General features: G+C 34.6%; 1 protein-coding gene across 5 annotated transcripts in view; it reads left to right on the top strand.

The window, feature by feature from the left end:
* ADGRL4 (adhesion G protein-coupled receptor L4) overlaps nucleotides 1-17,625 on the top strand; it is a 143,526-nt gene that overhangs the window by 88,305 nt on the left and 37,596 nt on the right. For all 5 annotated transcript variants that reach the window (XM_064372540.1, XM_064372543.1, XM_064372541.1 and 2 more), the window contains 6 exons: nucleotides 4,421-4,570; nucleotides 4,960-5,030; nucleotides 5,932-6,111; nucleotides 6,223-6,406; nucleotides 7,796-7,912; nucleotides 16,763-16,968. In XM_064372540.1, the coding sequence (XP_064228610.1) occupies nucleotides 4,421-4,570; nucleotides 4,960-5,030; nucleotides 5,932-6,111; nucleotides 6,223-6,406; nucleotides 7,796-7,912; nucleotides 16,763-16,968 (908 nt within the window). The remainder of the gene's footprint in view (nucleotides 1-4,420; nucleotides 4,571-4,959; nucleotides 5,031-5,931; nucleotides 6,112-6,222; nucleotides 6,407-7,795; nucleotides 7,913-16,762; nucleotides 16,969-17,625) is intronic.

Here is a 17,625-nt window from a genome sequence, read left to right as displayed (position 1 = left end):
CTATTTTAAGTAGTCAGTAAACACACTAACCGTAACTAAAGCCTAATATCCAATTTTGAGTTCTTCTGTTTCTACCTGTTTTGTTTGATGGATTTTTCAGTGAAAAACTCATTCTCTAGAAAAATGCTATTTCTCATCAATTTTTGTTGTCCTTAAGGATTAAGCTTTTTTGAGAAACAGTGTAGCGATTTGTTTTTAGTCCAGTCCTGTAGTAATTTTTGTTGCACAATATCGTAATCCTCAGGGAATTTGAACAGAGAAACATAAATCTATTCCCTCTTGTATTAGCATAATACCTTACAGTATATTGCTCCTGATTTGAAATTTTAGCTTATCCTTAAATTTGACATTTCTGGTAATTATACTCATTAAAATCTCTATGAATAAAAAAATTGGAAGACTTGATATAGGGCAAGAAATGACCCAAGCAAATTTTTGTACCTTTAGTCCATATTCAAATACTGTTTTTCACACATAAGATCATTTTGGTGCAGAAGGCGCTGGGTGAGATTTAGCACTACACTGTGAGATTTTCCACTACCCCTTGGAATCACAGTAAAACAGAACTTCAGAAGTCTAGCTCCTGGAAACCTAGTTACACACCAGAATTTCACAAATGGAGAAGCTGAGGCATCCAATACTAAAGTGTAAAGTTAATCTCCAAAATTAGTAGAAGCCAGGAATTCCTTCAAATTTCCCATGTGTTTTAGAGCATTGTTTACTGTTTGTAATGTCCTACTGCCTTGAGTACTTGGTGATAATTGTAGATTCTTTTTCTAGCTTTGAATAATATTAAATTTTGTCTCTGAAAATTATTTACTATAATTGAACATTTCATCTTTGGTAGTCTGTGAGTTACACATTAGAAAACTCTATTATTGATAATAATTATAAGAATAATAATTATTATAAGAAAAATAATTATAACCATCATATGATCATATTTTGAAAGAAGATTATGGTAAAATCCTGCTTAATTGGCTAATTATACACATGAAAAACAAGCATAATGTTGTTGTTATTATTATTATTATTATTATTGAGTTGAGGTCTCATTCTGTTACCCAGGCTGGAGTGCAGTGGTGCAGTTATGTCTTACTGCAGCCTGGAACTCCTGGGCTCAAGTAATCTTTCTGTCTTAGCTTCCCGAATAGCTGGGACTACACTGCACATCACCTTGTCTGGCTAATTTTAAAATTCTTTCTGTAGAGACAGGTCTTGCTATGTTGCCCAGCCTAGTCTCAGATTCCTGGAATCAAATGATTCTGCTGCCTCAGCCTCCCAAAGTGTTAGGATTACAGGTGTGAACCATCATGCCTAGCCAAGCATCACCTATTAATAAAAAAAAGTAGCAAATGAGTTAAGATCATTAATGATATGTTTGCATTTAGTAATATGAAATTATTAATTTAAAATCAAATGATAAGTTTGTAGTGAGGAAAGTGGGTCAATCAGTAAATCTGGTCTGTCAAATCTAGGCTGACTTAAATAATTACCTAACAGCAATTTAGCTTTCATTAAGAGAGGAAAGAGGTTCTTTTTTTTATATATATAGATTTGGAGATTACCAAGACATGGTAACCTAGAAAAACACCCTTTGTTTATCTGTGTCTTCAAACCTACTTAGTCACAAGGCTCCTGCTATTAGCAAAACATGCAATATGAGTAGAATCACCAGTCCTGATTTTCCAGTTACCATATCCTAGGCACTACTCCAACCACCTTCCCATACATGTTCTTATTTGTTCATGAGGTAGAACTCTTTTGAGTTAGAAGGTGTCTTTTCAAGATATTACCCAAGGTCATCACACAACTAATGGGACTTTTCCTGCAGGAAAGAGGAAACGGTAGGTTTTAGCCATTTGGACCTGCAAAAGATTACAAGAGAAATCAATGAGGATCTTGCTGCAGAACAACAGGCACATTCATTGTAGCCAAGCCAGTTTCACTGGACATTTAAGTTCAAAGTGAAAGAAGGAGGATATAAATTGAGTTCGTGGAGGCAAGAGTTTTATGTTGCTCAGAGATTGGGTTTGGGATGAAGTTTCAAAGAATGTTGCACATTTAAAAGGTTTGAAATTGAGAGAAATCACCACCTTGTTTACTGTTACCCATAGAAAGCATCTAAACTACAAAACAAGGGTATTCAATGAACATAGTATTTTTCTGGCTCATGAAATAAATTTTTTTTATGATATTTCACTGGTCTGTTCACACTTTCATTGGGGCGTTTTCCCAGTTGGAGTATAACATTTGGTACTTCAACAGTTCTCGAAAACACTCATCTTTGCTTTAGTCCTACGTATTTTTCTCACTTCATTGATATCATGAAAAGTGACAACCCTAGTCTGCGCTACCACCTGAGTGCTTCTGTCTTTAGCCCAGCCTAGAATGCTTCCTTTGATGGTTCGTCATATCCCAAGGTTGGCCTGCCACTACTTGTCCCCTACTTTATTTTCTGTTCATTCATTTTTGTGGAGTGGTAGTTCCTGAATACAAATAGAAATGAAAGGATGAGGGGTGAGGGTGCTACAGGAGCATTTCTGCTTCTTTAGAAGTGGTGTTCTCAGATTGCTGGGTAGTACAGATTATGAATATATAGACTTGTCAGAAGAACAAGAGCTTTTCTAACCTTCTTTCAGGCCTGGGCTATTAATTGACCTCTTAACTCTAGTACCATCACCTTTCTGGTGAATGGAACTTTCTTTAAGAATCTAGTAAGAAACTCACTTTTAATTTTTGGTTTTGGTGGTGTGAATTTGGATGTGTTATCTAGATCTTTGTTGGATTTTTGAGTGAGAAATTAGTAACAGCTGCATTTAAGATAACTAGCTATATGATATTTTAAATTAGACTTATTACTCACCTTTTTTCTACAGCAAACAGTATTACATCACCATATTAGTTTTTTTTTTTTTTTTTTTTTTTTTGAGACGGAGTCTCGCTCTTGTTACCCAGGCTGGAGTGCAATGGCGCGATCTCGGCTCACCGCAACCTCTGCCTCCTGGGTTCAGGCAATTCTCCTGCCTCAGCCTCCTGAGTAGCTGGGATTACAGGCACGCGCCACCGTGCCCAGCTAATTTTTTTGTATTAATAGAGACGGAGTTTCACAATGTTGACCAGGATGGTCTCGATCTCTCGACCTCGTGATCCACCCGCCTCGGCCTCCCAAAGTGCTGGGATTACAGGCTTGAGCCACCGCGCCCGGCCTCATATTAGTTTTAAATAAATCTAATGTTCATTTATTAATTTAACAGAAAATATCTTTAAGATGTCAGAGCTGGGGTAGAAACAAACATTTTTGCATTAATTCAAGGTAATAATCTAGACTCTTCAGTTTTTCTTAGAATCTTTTTGTATAGTGGTAGATTACTTATACTGTACTTATAATGTAAAGCATATTTCACTGTAGTAAGTAAAGTTTTAATTAAGAATATAAATTATGTAGACTTAAAGCCCATCACCTTTATTACAGCCTCAATATACAGCTTTTGAGAATGTAAGACTTAATTCTGTCTAATGTATTACTTTATCTATGATGTGTGTATTAAGAACAACAGTGAAATAAAACCTGAACAAAAGTAATAAGTTCTAATAAAATTTAAAGGAAATTCAATCACACATTCTGCTACATCTTAGTTTTTTAGGTTAACTTACATGCAAAAATGAAGTTTTGGAAAGAAATTAGGTCATTCTTTTATCCTCCAGATTACACTGAGTTGTTGAAATCATTTTCATTTAATAATAGAAAATAAATAAGTTTAAATGTGTTTCTTAAATTGGGTCTTTGTCAAATTAGGACTAAATGTTCTATCATCCGTAGTGGAAATTACTGTAATGACTTTGTTGATTAATCATGCAATTCAGAAAGCAATTTGAGAGTTTGGCCCATGAATAATATTTTAAATACTCTGTCAAAAATTGATTGGCGGTACTAAAGTTAAAAAATATATGCAGCAGCCGGGCGCGGTGGCTCACGCCTGTAATCCCAGCACTTTGGGAGGCTGAGGTGGGCGGATCACAAGGTCAAGGATCAAGACCATCCTGGCCAACATGATGAAACCCCGTCTCTACTAAAAATACAAAAATTAGCTGGGCATGGTGGCCAGCGCCTGTAGTCCCAGCTGCTCGGGAGGCTGAAGCAGGAGAATTGCTTGAACCCAGGAAGTAGAGGTTGCAGTGAGCTGAGATCATGCCACTGCACTCCAGCCTGGCACCCAGCGATGGAGCGAGACTCTGTCTCAAAAAAAAAGAAAGTATATGCAGCTAAGTTTGTTCCGCCATTATCTAAACGATAGTATTTCTCTTGCTGTCTTGTAAAATTTGACATGAAACTGCTAACTATAAGTAACACTATTTTCAACAAAGTAGCAAGCATATGAGCACTAACAAAATTTTTTACAAACATTAATATTTCCAGATATAGATGAGTGCAGTGAATCACTTGTCTGTGGTGATCATGCCATATGTGAAAATGTCAATGGTGGATATAACTGCTCCTGCAAAGAAGGTTATCATACATCCACAGGAAAATCACCATTCACACCTAATGATGGCACTTACTGCCAAGGTAAATTACATTATCAAATTTTATGTATGATCAAAGAACTACATAAAATATGTAGTACACAGTTGTGAAGTATCATAGAGCTACATCTTCCAAGAAATGTGCCTGTATTTTTTTATCTTTTATGGAATAAAGAAATAAAAGCCTATTTTTTATTTAATCAAAATTGTAGATAACATATTTTATGTAACTAACATCCCTGGTCCTTAAAACTCCTTTACTTCATTTTCTGTAAAATATTGTACATTCTAAAACTGAAGAGGGAATTCAGGTGTTAGAGAATGTTCTTTTAATATTTAAATAAGTAAGCAAGATCATGGGGATTGATATAATCTGCTTAGGAAAAAATACTTTTTTAAACTTACTATATAATCTATTTTCCTTTTCTACAGAAAATGTGAATGCAAACTGCCATTTAGATAATGTCTGTATTACTGCAAATATTAATAAAACTTTAACAAAAGTAAGTAGAACAGTTAACAATTTATTTTATTTTGACATTTTGGTTTCAGTTAGAATACTTTCAATGTCACACATTTCAAGAAGAGTAAACAGTAGTCGAATGTTAGGGAGAGTTGAAAACATTTACATATAGAGATCTAAGCAACATGTTTGCATCAAAGATAGGGTAAATATGAAACTCCCCAAATTATTCAAGAGGCCTTTTATGTATTTAATATGCTACATTTTCATTACTCCATATGTTAGACATTTCTTTTTATGTAAAAAAGTTGATTAGAAAATAGTAAAGAAATACTTTGACTCTAGACACATCCCACATTCTAAGTAGACATAATTGAATGCACCTAGATTTCGTATCTCAAAGTGAACATTTCAAAGAGCAAATGAAGTAGGTCATTTATGAAATAATTGTCATATGATTAAAAATGTGATTCTCAATATGAGTAATCAACTATCAGTTTAAAGCAAATTTTCGTTTAATCACATTGTAAAGAATTTTTCTGGTTTATTAAAATCTAATTTAAAATATCATTTATTGCTTAGAGGATATCAATATTTATAAGTACTAAGGAATTTATTAAGGTAGATTCATTGGCTATGATATAATTCTATATTGAAGAATAGTAAGTTATTTTGAAAGCTCATCTTTAAAACATTGTTAATTCAAACATGCTCTGTTTCTTTTCTAAAGTAATGTCAATGCTTTTAAGGTATTTGCTAATCTCTTGTAAATAAATTCAGGTTTCAGTGATGCATGTGATAGTTTAGGTTTATTAGTCTGTTATTATTTATGTGTACAGCAAGAAAATTAACCTCAGAATAAATTTAACGTATGTTTTATTCTTATAAAACTCCAGTAGAACTGTTTTAATTTCCTTTATGTGGACTCATTTTTCCCTCAGATCAGACCTATAAAAGAACCCATGGCTTTGCTGCAAGAAGTCTATAGAAATTCTGTGACAGATCTTTCGCCAACAGATATAATTACATATATAGATATATTAGCTGAATCATCTTCATTACTAGGTTACACGAACAACACTCTCTCAGCCAATGACACTCTTTCTAATTCAGCTCTAACTGTAAGTATGTTCAGCTTTAACTCTTAATATCATTGAGCTTTGAATTTTTCCTTTCATCTGTGATTAGTGTAGGATTCAACACTTCTAAAAGACATACTTTTTTTTCAATAGGAATTTGTAAAAACCGTGAATAATTTTGTTCAAAGGGATACATTTGTAGTTTGGGACAAGTTATCTGTGAATCATAGGAGAACTCATCTTACAAAACTCATGCACACTGTTGAACAAGCTACCTTAGGGGTATCCCAAAGCTTCCAAAAGACCACTCAGTTTGATACCAATTCAACGGATATAGGTAAGAAACAAGGGTCCATTTCAAAGTAATAGTGTTTTCCAAATAAGCCATTTTCAAAGGTTGGGGTGAGGGTTAGGAGGCATGGTGTTGAAACTAGTATTGATTAAATTAAAGTCATTTTATCAGGGTATAAATGAATGGGGAAGCATATTGCAAGAGCAATGTGAATAAAGTACTAGTAAAAAGGATAAATACAAAAGCGTCTCCTTCCTGTCATGTCCACCTCTTCTGATTCCCAAACTGCTCAGCAATTAAATGGACAGAGTACATTACTTCCTTGTCATCTTGAGTTTGACATCTCATGACTTATTAGGGCCTATCTTGACCAATGATCTTTTGGATATAGTTTATTTATTTATTTATTGAGACAAAGTGTGGCTCTGTCACCCAGGCTGGAGTCCAGTGGTATGATCTCAGCTCACTGCAACCTCCACATCCTGGGTTCAAGTGATTCTCCTGCCTCAGCCTCCTGAATTGCTGGGATTACAGACGTGTGGCACCACACCTGGCTAATTTTTGTTCTATTGGTAGAGATGGGGTTTCACCATATTGGTCAGACTGGTCCTGAAACCCTGGCCATCCACCTGCTTCGGCTTCCCAAAGTGTTGGGATTATAGGCATGAACCACCATGCTGCTGGATATTACATATTTAAACTTCTATTTAGGAATCCTTTGCATGTTGATAATATAAAGCAATCAACATAGCAAATGAAAATGTTTCTTGCTCTATGCAAATTTATGCTTAAAATATTCAGAAGCTTGTATCAAATTGAAGATGCCTATAAAGTTTTTCTGAGGAAGCAAGGTAAGTTTGCTAAAATAATCATTGCATACATCTTTATTGCATTTTCTTGGTAGCATTCTGCTGTGCAACAGTAGATTTACAAAAATCTGATGATGATTCATCATCTACTCTAAATCAAGGTTTCAAGCATTATGACTAATATATAGGTGCTCTACATTTTTATAATGTTTCTGCAGGAAAATGGTGATACAGCAGGACAAAGGAATTATCACTCAAATGTTTAATTAAGTCACTCAGTAAGTTATAGACACTATACTATAAGACATTGTAGTTGCTTGTCTTTGCTTTAGTAATCACAGTTTTATAGCTTCCTTGGTTACATACACATATTATATTTTATTTAATTCAAACAAGGTTAAATTAAATCATGAGTGCTATAGTGAAATTAGAAAATTGAAACTTGAGTCAGATTTTTAACATATATATTATATTGTCCAAACATGTTAAGAATATGTTCATTCTACTGGCTATAAATAAGTTAAAACACAATAATCATGGATGAAATTATCTCTAAGCTAATATATTTATGATGTACATTGATTAAACTAATGTCAGTTTTTTTATTTTCATGATTTTGTTTCAGCTCTCAAAGTTTTCTTTTTTGATTCATATAACATGAAACATATTCATCCTCATATGAATATGGATGGAGATTATATAAATATACTTCCAAAGAGAAAAGCTGCATATGATTCAAATGGTAGGACTTTAACAATTGAATAGACAATATATCAATGAATTTGCAATAAATACTTATCATGCATTTGATTATATCATATGTACTTGTAACATGTGATTTCCTATAAAAATATTTGATGTCTGTACAGTATACAGAATATTCGTATTCTTACTTGAGATTCCCATTCTGATATAAATACCTGGGGAGAATTTTAGCTGACAATATCTGGGTCCTTGTCTTACCTCCAACTTTTGTTACTGTCGTTATTTTTGAGATTCTAATAAAAATGTACAAAAGAACTCTGATTTTACTACTCCTTATACAACAAAGTCACTATATTTGCAGTTCCTTTATTATTTCTTCCTCAGTATCCATCATATTCTTCATAATGAGACAAAATTTGTGATTGTGTGAGGAAGAAATATAGATTTTTTTAAGTAGTTTTTTTTTTTTTTAATTTCTGCTTTAAGTTCTGGGAAGCAGGCACAGAACGTGCAGGTTTGTTATATAGGTATACGTGTGCCATGGTGGTTTGCTGCAGCTATTGACCTGTCCTCTAAGTTCCCTCCCCTCGCCCCCTACCTGCCAGCAGGCCCTAGTGTGTGATGTTCCCCTCCCTGTGTTCATGTGTTTTCCTTGTTCAATCCCCACTTATGAGTGAGAAAATGCACTGTTTAGCTTTCTGTTCCTGTGTTAGTTTGCTGAGGATGATAGCTTCCAGCTTCATCCATGTCTCTGCAAAGACATTGGGTTGGTTCCACAACTTTGCTCTTGTAAATAGTGCTGCAATAAACATATGTATGCCATGTCTCTTTATAGTAGAATGATTTATAATCCTTTGGGTACGTACCCAGTAATGGGATTGCTGGGTCAAATGATATCTCTGGTTCTAGATCCTTGAGGAATCACCACACTGGCTTCCACAATGGTTGAACTAATTTACACTCCCACCAACAGTGTAAAAGGGTTCCTGTTTCTTCCCAGCCCTGCCAGCATCTATTGTTTCTTGACTTTTTAATAATCGCCCTTCTGACTGGCACGAGATGGTATCTCCTTGTGGTTTGGATTTGCATTTCTCTAATGATCAGTAATGTTGAGCTTTTTTTCATGTTTGTTGCCTGCATAAATGTATTCTTTTGAGAAGTATCTGTTCATATCATTTGCCCAATTTTTGATTGGGTTGTTTGATTTTTTTTCTTGTAAATTCGTCTAAGTTCCTTGTAGATTTTGGATATTAGACCTTCGTCAGATAGGTAGATTGCAAAAGTTTTCTCCCATTATATAGGTTGTCTGTTCATTCCAATGATAGTTTCTTTTGCTGTGCAGAAGCTCTTTAGTTTAATCAGATCTCATTTGTCAACTTGGCTTTTGTTGCAACTGCTTTTGGTGTTTTTGTCATGAAGTTTTTGCCCATGCTTATGTCCTGAATGGTATTAGCTAGATTTTCTTCTAGGGTTTTTATGGTTTTGGGTTTTACATTTAAGTCTTTAATCCAACTTGAGTTAATTTTTGTATATGGTGTAAGAAAGTGATTCAGTTTCAGTTTTCTGCCTGTGGCTAGCCAGTTCTCCCAGAACCATTTATTGAATAGGAGATCCATTCCCCTTTGCTTTTTTTTTTTCTTGGTCAGGTTTATCAAAGATCAAATTGTTGTAGATGTGTGGTGTTATTTCTGAAGTCTCTGTTCTTTTTGGTACCAGTACTATGCTGTTTTGATTACTGTAGCTTTGTAGTATAGTTTGAAGTCAGGTAGTATGATGCCTCTAGCTTTGTTCTTTTTGCTTAGGATTGTCTTGGCTATATGGGATCTTATTTTATTCCATATGAAATGTATAGTAGTTATCTTTTCTTAATTCCATGAAGAATGTCAATGGTAGTTTGATGGGAATAGCATTGAATCTATAAATTACTTTGGGCAATATGGCCATTTTCACAATATTGATTCTTCCGCTCCATGAGCATGGAATTTTTTTCCATTTGTTTGTGTCCTCTCTTACTTCCTTGAGCAGTGATTTGTAGTTCTCCTTGAAGAGGTCCTTCACATCCCATGTTAGCTACAGTCCTAGGTGTTTTATTCTCTTTGTAGCAATTGGAAATGACTACCCAGTAGTCATTCAGGAGCAGGTTGTTCAACTTCCATGTAATTGTGTAATTTTGAGTGAGTTTCTTAATCCTGAGTTCTAATTTGATTGCACTGTAGTCTGAGAGACTGTTATGATTTCATTTCTTTTGCATTTGCTGAGGAGTGTTTTACTTCTAATTATGTAGTCGATTTTAGAATAAGTGCCATTTGGCACTGAGAAGAATGCATATTCTGTTGATTTGGGGAGAAGAGTTCTGTAAATGTCTATTAGGTCCACTTAATCCAGAACTGAGTTCTAGTCCTAAATATCCTTATTTATTTTCTGCCTTGTTGATCTGTCCAACATGGACAGTGGGGTGTTAAAAGCTCCCACTATTATTGGATGGGAGTCTAAGTCTCTTTGTAGGTCTCTAAGAACTCGTTTTATGAATCTGGGTGCTCCTGTATTGGGTGCAAATATATTTAGGATAGTTAGCTCTTCTGGTTGAATTGATCCCTTTACCATTATGTAATGTCCTTCTTTGTCTTTTTGATCTTTGTTGATTTAAAGTTTGTTTTTTCAGAGAATAGGATTGCAACTCCTGCTTTTTTTTTTCATTCCATTTTCTTGGTTAATTTTCCTCCATCCCTTTATTTTGAGAATATGTGTATCTTTGCATATGAGATGGGTCTCCTGAGTATAGCACACCAATGGGTCTTGATTATTTATACAATTTGCCAGTCTATGCCTTTTAATTAGGGCATTTAGCCTATTTACATTTAAGGTTAGTATTGTTATGTGCGAATTTAATCTTGTGATGATGATGCTGTCTGGTTATTTTGCACACTAGTTGCTGCAGTTTCTTCATAGTGTCATTTGTCTTTATATTTTGGTGTGTTTTGCAGTGTCTGGTTCCAGTTTTTCCTTTCCATATTTAGTGCTTCTTTCAGGAGTTCTTGCAAGGCAGGCCTCGTGGTGACAAAATCCTTGAGCATTTGCTTGTAAGAAAGGTTTTTTTTTTCTCTTTCACTTATGAAGCTTAGAAGCTTAGTTTGGCTAGATATGAAATTCTGGGTTAAAATTCTTTTCTTTAAGAATGTTGAATATTGGCCCCCCAATCTCTTTTGACTTGTAGGGTATCTGCTGAGAGGTCCATTCTTACTCTGATGGGCTTCCCTTTGGAGGTAACCTGGCCTCTCTCTTTGGCTGACCTTAACATTTTCTCCTTCATTATGACCTTGAAGAATCTGATGATTATGTGTCTCGGGGTTGATCTTCTCGTGGAGTATCTTAGCAGTGTTTTCTGTATTTCCTGAATTTGCCTGCTGGCCTGTCTTGCTAAGTTGGGGATAAAGTAAGTTTTTTAAGCTTAGATTTCTCTTTCAGTTTGTAATTTCTTAGTCTTTATATAGTAAACTCTTCAACTAAACAACTTTTTTTAAAATTGTATCAAAATTCAAATTTGATTTAGTTCTGGTACTAATGAGGGAATGTGGAATGTGTTCTCTTTCCAGGTCCACAAGGGGGCGTAGTTTTAAAGGCAAGAACTTCCTAGTGCCATGCCCTCCTCCCACCTCTCTCCATCTGGGAGAGTTAATGGTTTATGTTTAAATTTTGCACACGTGGGAAGAAACTAAGAGTCAATTACTCCAGCGGAAGTTCTAAGGAACTCGTTTCATTGGCCTGGGGTCTTAGAGAAAATAGGGGTTCCTCCCAGGTTAAAAGTTCCCTTCTTCCACACCCCTTCGGACTCCATGTTTGGGTCCCCTTCCACCAACACTCCCTTCGTGGAAGCCATCTTTCTCTCTCCTGGATATCCCCTCTGGGGTCCCTTTCTACACTGTCTCGTGGAAGCCTGTCTTCCCCTCCTAAACTCCATCTCTCTCTCTATTCCCTAACACTCTCGTAGCAGCTGCTTTTCGCTCCTGAATTCCATCTTTCTGGATTCTCTCACTCAGTGTGAGAGTTAACTGGTTCTCTCTCTCTCTCTCCTTCTCCTGTTTTTCTCTCTCTTTAAATAAGTCACTTTCTGCAAACACTTCTGAGTCCGGCATTTACTGTGTGCTGCTCTGTGGTCCCCTCTCTCATTCTTTAGAGGGCAGGAGACCAAGAACCTGTAGAAGTGTCCTCTCAGGGGAGCTGAGGGCACCCTGAACTTACACTAACAGGCAAATTAATGATTAAATAACTGAATATCCTTCCTATATGGATGATGTAACTAACATGTAAAATTAATGGATTTGTTCCATGCACGTTAGCAGACACTACAGAACCACAAAAAGCTGAATCTTCTAAAAATAAATCAGCCTTTCTTTGATACCTAACTAGCAAGTAAGTAGCTACTATTTCAATTTAATCATTTATCTGTTATTTTAGTGCAATGCATTAGAAAAACACTCTGCTGATAGTAGAATTTTGTTGTCGTTCCCATATAGGTAAAAATATATTACCTAGAGAAAATACAAATTATAAAAATTTTTCAAAGAATGCTTGGATGGTCATAAATACAAATGAAAAATGTGTACAGCCACATACATATGGTCTCATGGGTAGACACTATTTTATAAAAAGATGTGCTTTTGTCATGTTCTTTTCTCTATTCTTTCTTATCATGTTCTACACAAAAGTGGGAAATAGCCATAAATAAAACAAAAATAACTAAGCCAGACTGCCATTGAACCCTTGGTTTTCACTCCATTATACCATATTCTAATTAACTAAGCATATATTTTGTATTTAGGAACAAATCCAAAGAATGTGTTAAATGGTTGAAATTTCAAAGACAATTTAAGTACTGTTTGGAAGTTTGGAAAAAGACACTGAAAATACCTCTTATAGTGACAGATGATGAAATTGTCATGGAATTAATACCTTGAAGAAATTTTGTCTGCTTGTATGGTAGCTTTGTTATATTTAATGATCCCACATACAAAGTGACATTTGAAAGGGACAGTAATATTAGCTCTCAATAAAGGAGAGTGAAAAGATGTGTTTTTCTCAAGGTTGTATCTTAAAAATAAGGACAAATCTAACACATTGAACAAACCCTCTCAATTATGTATGCATGTATTTATTTATTGAAAAAATTAGTTAATAAAACACATGCATTTTTTTAAACATAAACAGAACCATTGGTAGGAAAAAAGGAGGTCTGTGCAGCACAAGTGGATTTTTTTGTTTTTTGAGACAACACCTCACCCTGTTGCTGAGGCTAATGTACAGTGGCATGATCATGGCTCACTACAGTCTCAACCTCCCAGGGCTCCAGTGATCCTCCCACCTGAACCTCCCAAGTAGCTGGGACCAAAGACACATGCCACCATGCCCGGCTAGTTTTACTATTTTTTATAAAGACATCGTTTTGCCAAATTGCCCAGGCTGGTCTCAAATTACTGCCTCAAGCATCCTCCCACCTCGGCTTCCCAAAGTGTTGGGATTACAGACCTGAGCCACTGTGCCTAGCCCTTGGATTTTTAAATTTTTTTTTATACACTGAATTTTAGAAGAGTAAGGAGGAAAAGTTGAGAATGAACAGAACAAGATTCGATGCTCTGATCTATGGTTTTATGATAAAAAGATAATAGACTTTTGTTAAGAGATATCATATATTTATTTTCACATTGCTTATGAAATAACATTTAGGTGGAAAAATGGAGCAGCATATGAAGCTCTATTGAGAAGGCGTTTTTAGTTATTCTCAAGTTAAAGTAGCAATAAGGCAGTTTGAGAACACTGATTCTCTAAGGAGTTCATTGCATAGTGTATGTGGGAAAAATTGATTTGGGGATTTAACATAAGAAAAATCATAACTCCTGCCACCCCAGTAGTTTTCATTTAATAGTTTGGAAGGCAACTTATGCTTGTACAACAATAATAAAAAACTATTAATGTCATTCAAAAGGATTAGAAGCAACAAAACAAAATAGGAAGAAGGAAGAAGACCTATTGAATCGGAATCTTTAAACAAATCTATATAGGTATTAATTCTAAAGTAAAGTCTACAGAACTTAGCCTAGTTATTTGCACTGTGTAAATGCTCAAATGTGTGTTCTGTCAATTGAATTGAAGGCTATGTCTGGTTCCAGGTAAACATGTAGTAATGTTAACAGATATAGGAAAGATCTTAGGGCAAAAAGACTAAAATAAGCATTGTAAAGAAGAAAAATTAGGAAGGATGGATGACGACTTATTAGGAAATGATCTAATCTTTTCAAATTATTTCAGGGTTTTCTATCCTTGGTTAGTGAATGAATCCCTAATTTTTTTATAAAAGATATGGATTTGGTAAGAAAATTCAAAGCTAGATCAAGCCTCGGATTAGTGAGAAATCATAGGAATTGAAGAAGTTGAAAAACCTGGGAATGGACAAATAAATACTGAGACAACATGTTTTTAAAGGAGGTGAGAAAATATTTTGGAGAATTTTCTGTGGCACCCTTTACCAAAAATAAAAAATTGGTTTTAAATAAATATTTTTCTTCACAAAGGAAAGCAGAAACTAGTAGATTTTAAAAATCCATCTTGTATTTTTGATTGTTCATTAGATTTTGAACCATCTTCTATTACAACTCCTGAGATGCCACTGTCCCACGACATGGTTCATCAACTGGACCTGGTCATGTTGACCTAACAGGTATCCAAGTCCTGCCTCAGGCCCTGGTCTGTTTGTAGCAAAGTCTGGGATAGTTGCCATCTTTTGGAGTCATAATTTCACTAGCCCAACAATGCCATAATTTCTTTAATATAAGTTTTCTAATATGGCACTTGAGGAAAATCCTTTGTGTAATACATCTGGGTTTAGCTGGACTCTTTTTTTAAAAAGATTCCATCTCGTATGTTGAATGCTCATATACTTTATATAACCAAATATGGCCAGTTACAGTGAACCAACTTTTTCATTAACAAAGCCAAACAACAAGAGCAACAAGAAAACTAGAGATCACAGAGCCAGATTCACCTTTAATCACTTTTTAAATGATTTAATTTGAATGATTTGAATGTCAGTGTTGTTTTCAATTGATATAACATTTTCTTACTCAGAAGGTTTCAAGATTATCTCATTGTAAGCTTTTATCTTTACTACCAGACTATTAAACTAAGTATTTTGGTTCCTAACTGGTTATCACAGTAATATCCCACCATGTAGTTTTTGAAGCTTCCTATCAGGATCCCTTGGGGATCTTTTCTTTTCTTTCTTTTTTTTTTTTTTCAATTATACTTCAACTTCTGGGGTACCTGTGAAGAACATGCAGGTTTTGTTACATAGGTATACATGTGCCATCGTGGTTTGCTGAACCCATCAACCCGTCATCTACATTAGGTATTTGTCTTAATGCTATCCTTCCTCTAGGCCCCCCACCCCCTGACAGGCCCTGGTGTGTGATATTCCCCTCCCTGTATCCATGTGTTCTCATTGTTCAACTCCCACTTATGAGTGAGAACATGCAGTGTTTGGTTTTCTGTTCTTGTGTTAGTTTGCAAAGAATGATGGTTTCCAACTTAATCCATGTCCCTACAAAGGACATGAACTTGTCCTTTTTTATGGCTGCTTAGTATTCTGTGGTGTATATGTGCAACATTTTCTTTATTCAGTCTATCATTGATGGGCAGTTCAGTTGGTTCCAAGTCTTGGCTATTGTGAATAGTGGCGTAATAAATGTGTGTGCATGTGTCTTTATAGTAGAATGATTTATAATCCTTTGGGTATATACCCAGTAATGGGATTGCTGGGTCAAATGGAATTTCTAGTTCTAGATCCTTGAGGAATTGCCTCACTGTCTTCCACAGTGGTTGAACTAATTTACACTATCACCAACAGTGTAAATTAGTTCTATTTCTTCACATCCTCTCCAGCATCTTTTGTTTCCTGACTTTTTAATGATCGCCATTCTAATTGGCATAAGGTGGTATCTCATTGCAGTTTTTATTTGCATTCTCTAATGACCAATGATGATGAGCTTTTCTTCATAAGTTTGTTGGCTGCATAAATGTCTTCTTTTGAGAAGTATCTGTACATATCCTTTGCCCACTTTATGATGGGGTTTGTTTTTTCTTGTAAATTTATTTAAGTTATTTGTAGATTTTGGATATTAGCCCTTTGTCAGATAGGTAGATTGCAAAAATTTTCTCCCATTCTGTAGGTTGCCTAGTCACTCTGATGATAGTTTCTTTTGCTGTGCATAAGCTCTTTAACAGTATCTCTTGAGGTGCCTTTTTAGATTAAGATAGAAAACATAAATAGCAGTACACATTGGCAACTTCTAGCTCACACAATCATATCCAAAGAATTCTGTTTATTCCTGTGATGTGGAGGTTTCCAGTTTTGTTATTACAGTTCTTTTTTTTGATGATATTAATATTTGTATTTTTGATTTTGTACTGTTTGGTTATATGCCAATGCACTACATTTGGGGATTTTTAGGAGACATGGATAAATGGCTGCCTCTCAAGGAAATAAATTTCTTCCCTGACACTGTATGATTATATGTTATCAATATTAAAGAGAAACCATTTTAGTGGGCATAAGCTTGAACTCAGTGGCATGTTACAACTCCTTCAACTCTAAAGTTTCTTGACTCTATCAGCCTGTGATAATTCATGATTACCTTCAAATCCTAGAGGTCAGAGAATATGTCTTAATAGAGTTTAATAATGCAGGCATGGGCTTATTGTGGTCCATATTTCAGGAGCTCGGTAGTTGTCTAACTCCCTAATGTAAAATGTCTATTCAATTTTTATGTTTATCTTCAGAGTTTAAATACACTTTGTTTTATAAGAATTTCACTAAATATACTTATTTGATTGATAGGCAATGTTGCAGTTGCATTTATATATTATAAGAGTATTGGTCCTTTGCTTTCGTCATCTGACAACTTCTTATTGAAACCTCAAAATCATAATAATTCTGAAGAGGAGGAAAAAGTCATCTCTTCAGTAATTTCAGTCTCAATGAGCTCAAACCCACCTACATTATATGAACTTGAAAAAATAACGTTTACATTAAGTCACCAAAAGGTAAGTTGTTTTTCTGGTAGTTATCGGCTATGATTGTGATTTAGTCAGAGAAGTGAACTGTTTTTTGTTGTGTCACTTAAATTATCTGAATTCTTGAGTTTGAAAATACAGATTTGAAATTAAAAGAGTGAAGTAGCTTTAACTATCTTTTCCATAAAATATTTTTTACTTTCAGGGCTCCTTAAACATTCTAATTAATAGCAAGAAAATTATTAGTTTGATTCTCTGGAATTAAGCAATATTTTAGGTTTATTTTTAAGTAGACTGTCTATTTTTGAAGTATCCATAGTTTCGAAGAATGACTTATTAAAAAGTATCACAATCAGAGAAATAAATGTCACTTGTATAATGTGAGGTGTTTCCTTAATACTTGTCATTTTAAATAATATGTGAAGGAATTTGGGATTAAGGGATTGATTAAAAGAAAATCATAGCAAAATTTATAATATTCATAAAGAAATTAGTGGAGACCATTGTACTCTTTTATTTTTATTCTAAATCATTTTTCAGATTCATATATAATTAAAGATATACAATAAAAAAGCATGATTAGAACTAACCAACTATTTAACTATTTTAGTTAAAAATGAATGGGGACAACTCAAAATCACAGGTTATTTGCTACCATTTAAAAACTGATGTTATCTTAAACTTTCA

This window comes from Aotus nancymaae, unplaced genomic scaffold, assembly GCF_030222135.1.
Source record: "Aotus nancymaae isolate 86718 unplaced genomic scaffold, 86718_ANA_hifiasm-v0.15.2.pri h1tg000007l, whole genome shotgun sequence".
Lineage (NCBI taxonomy): Eukaryota > Metazoa > Chordata > Mammalia > Primates > Aotidae > Aotus > Aotus nancymaae.
This window is presented reverse-complemented; position numbering and strand designations above follow the sequence as displayed.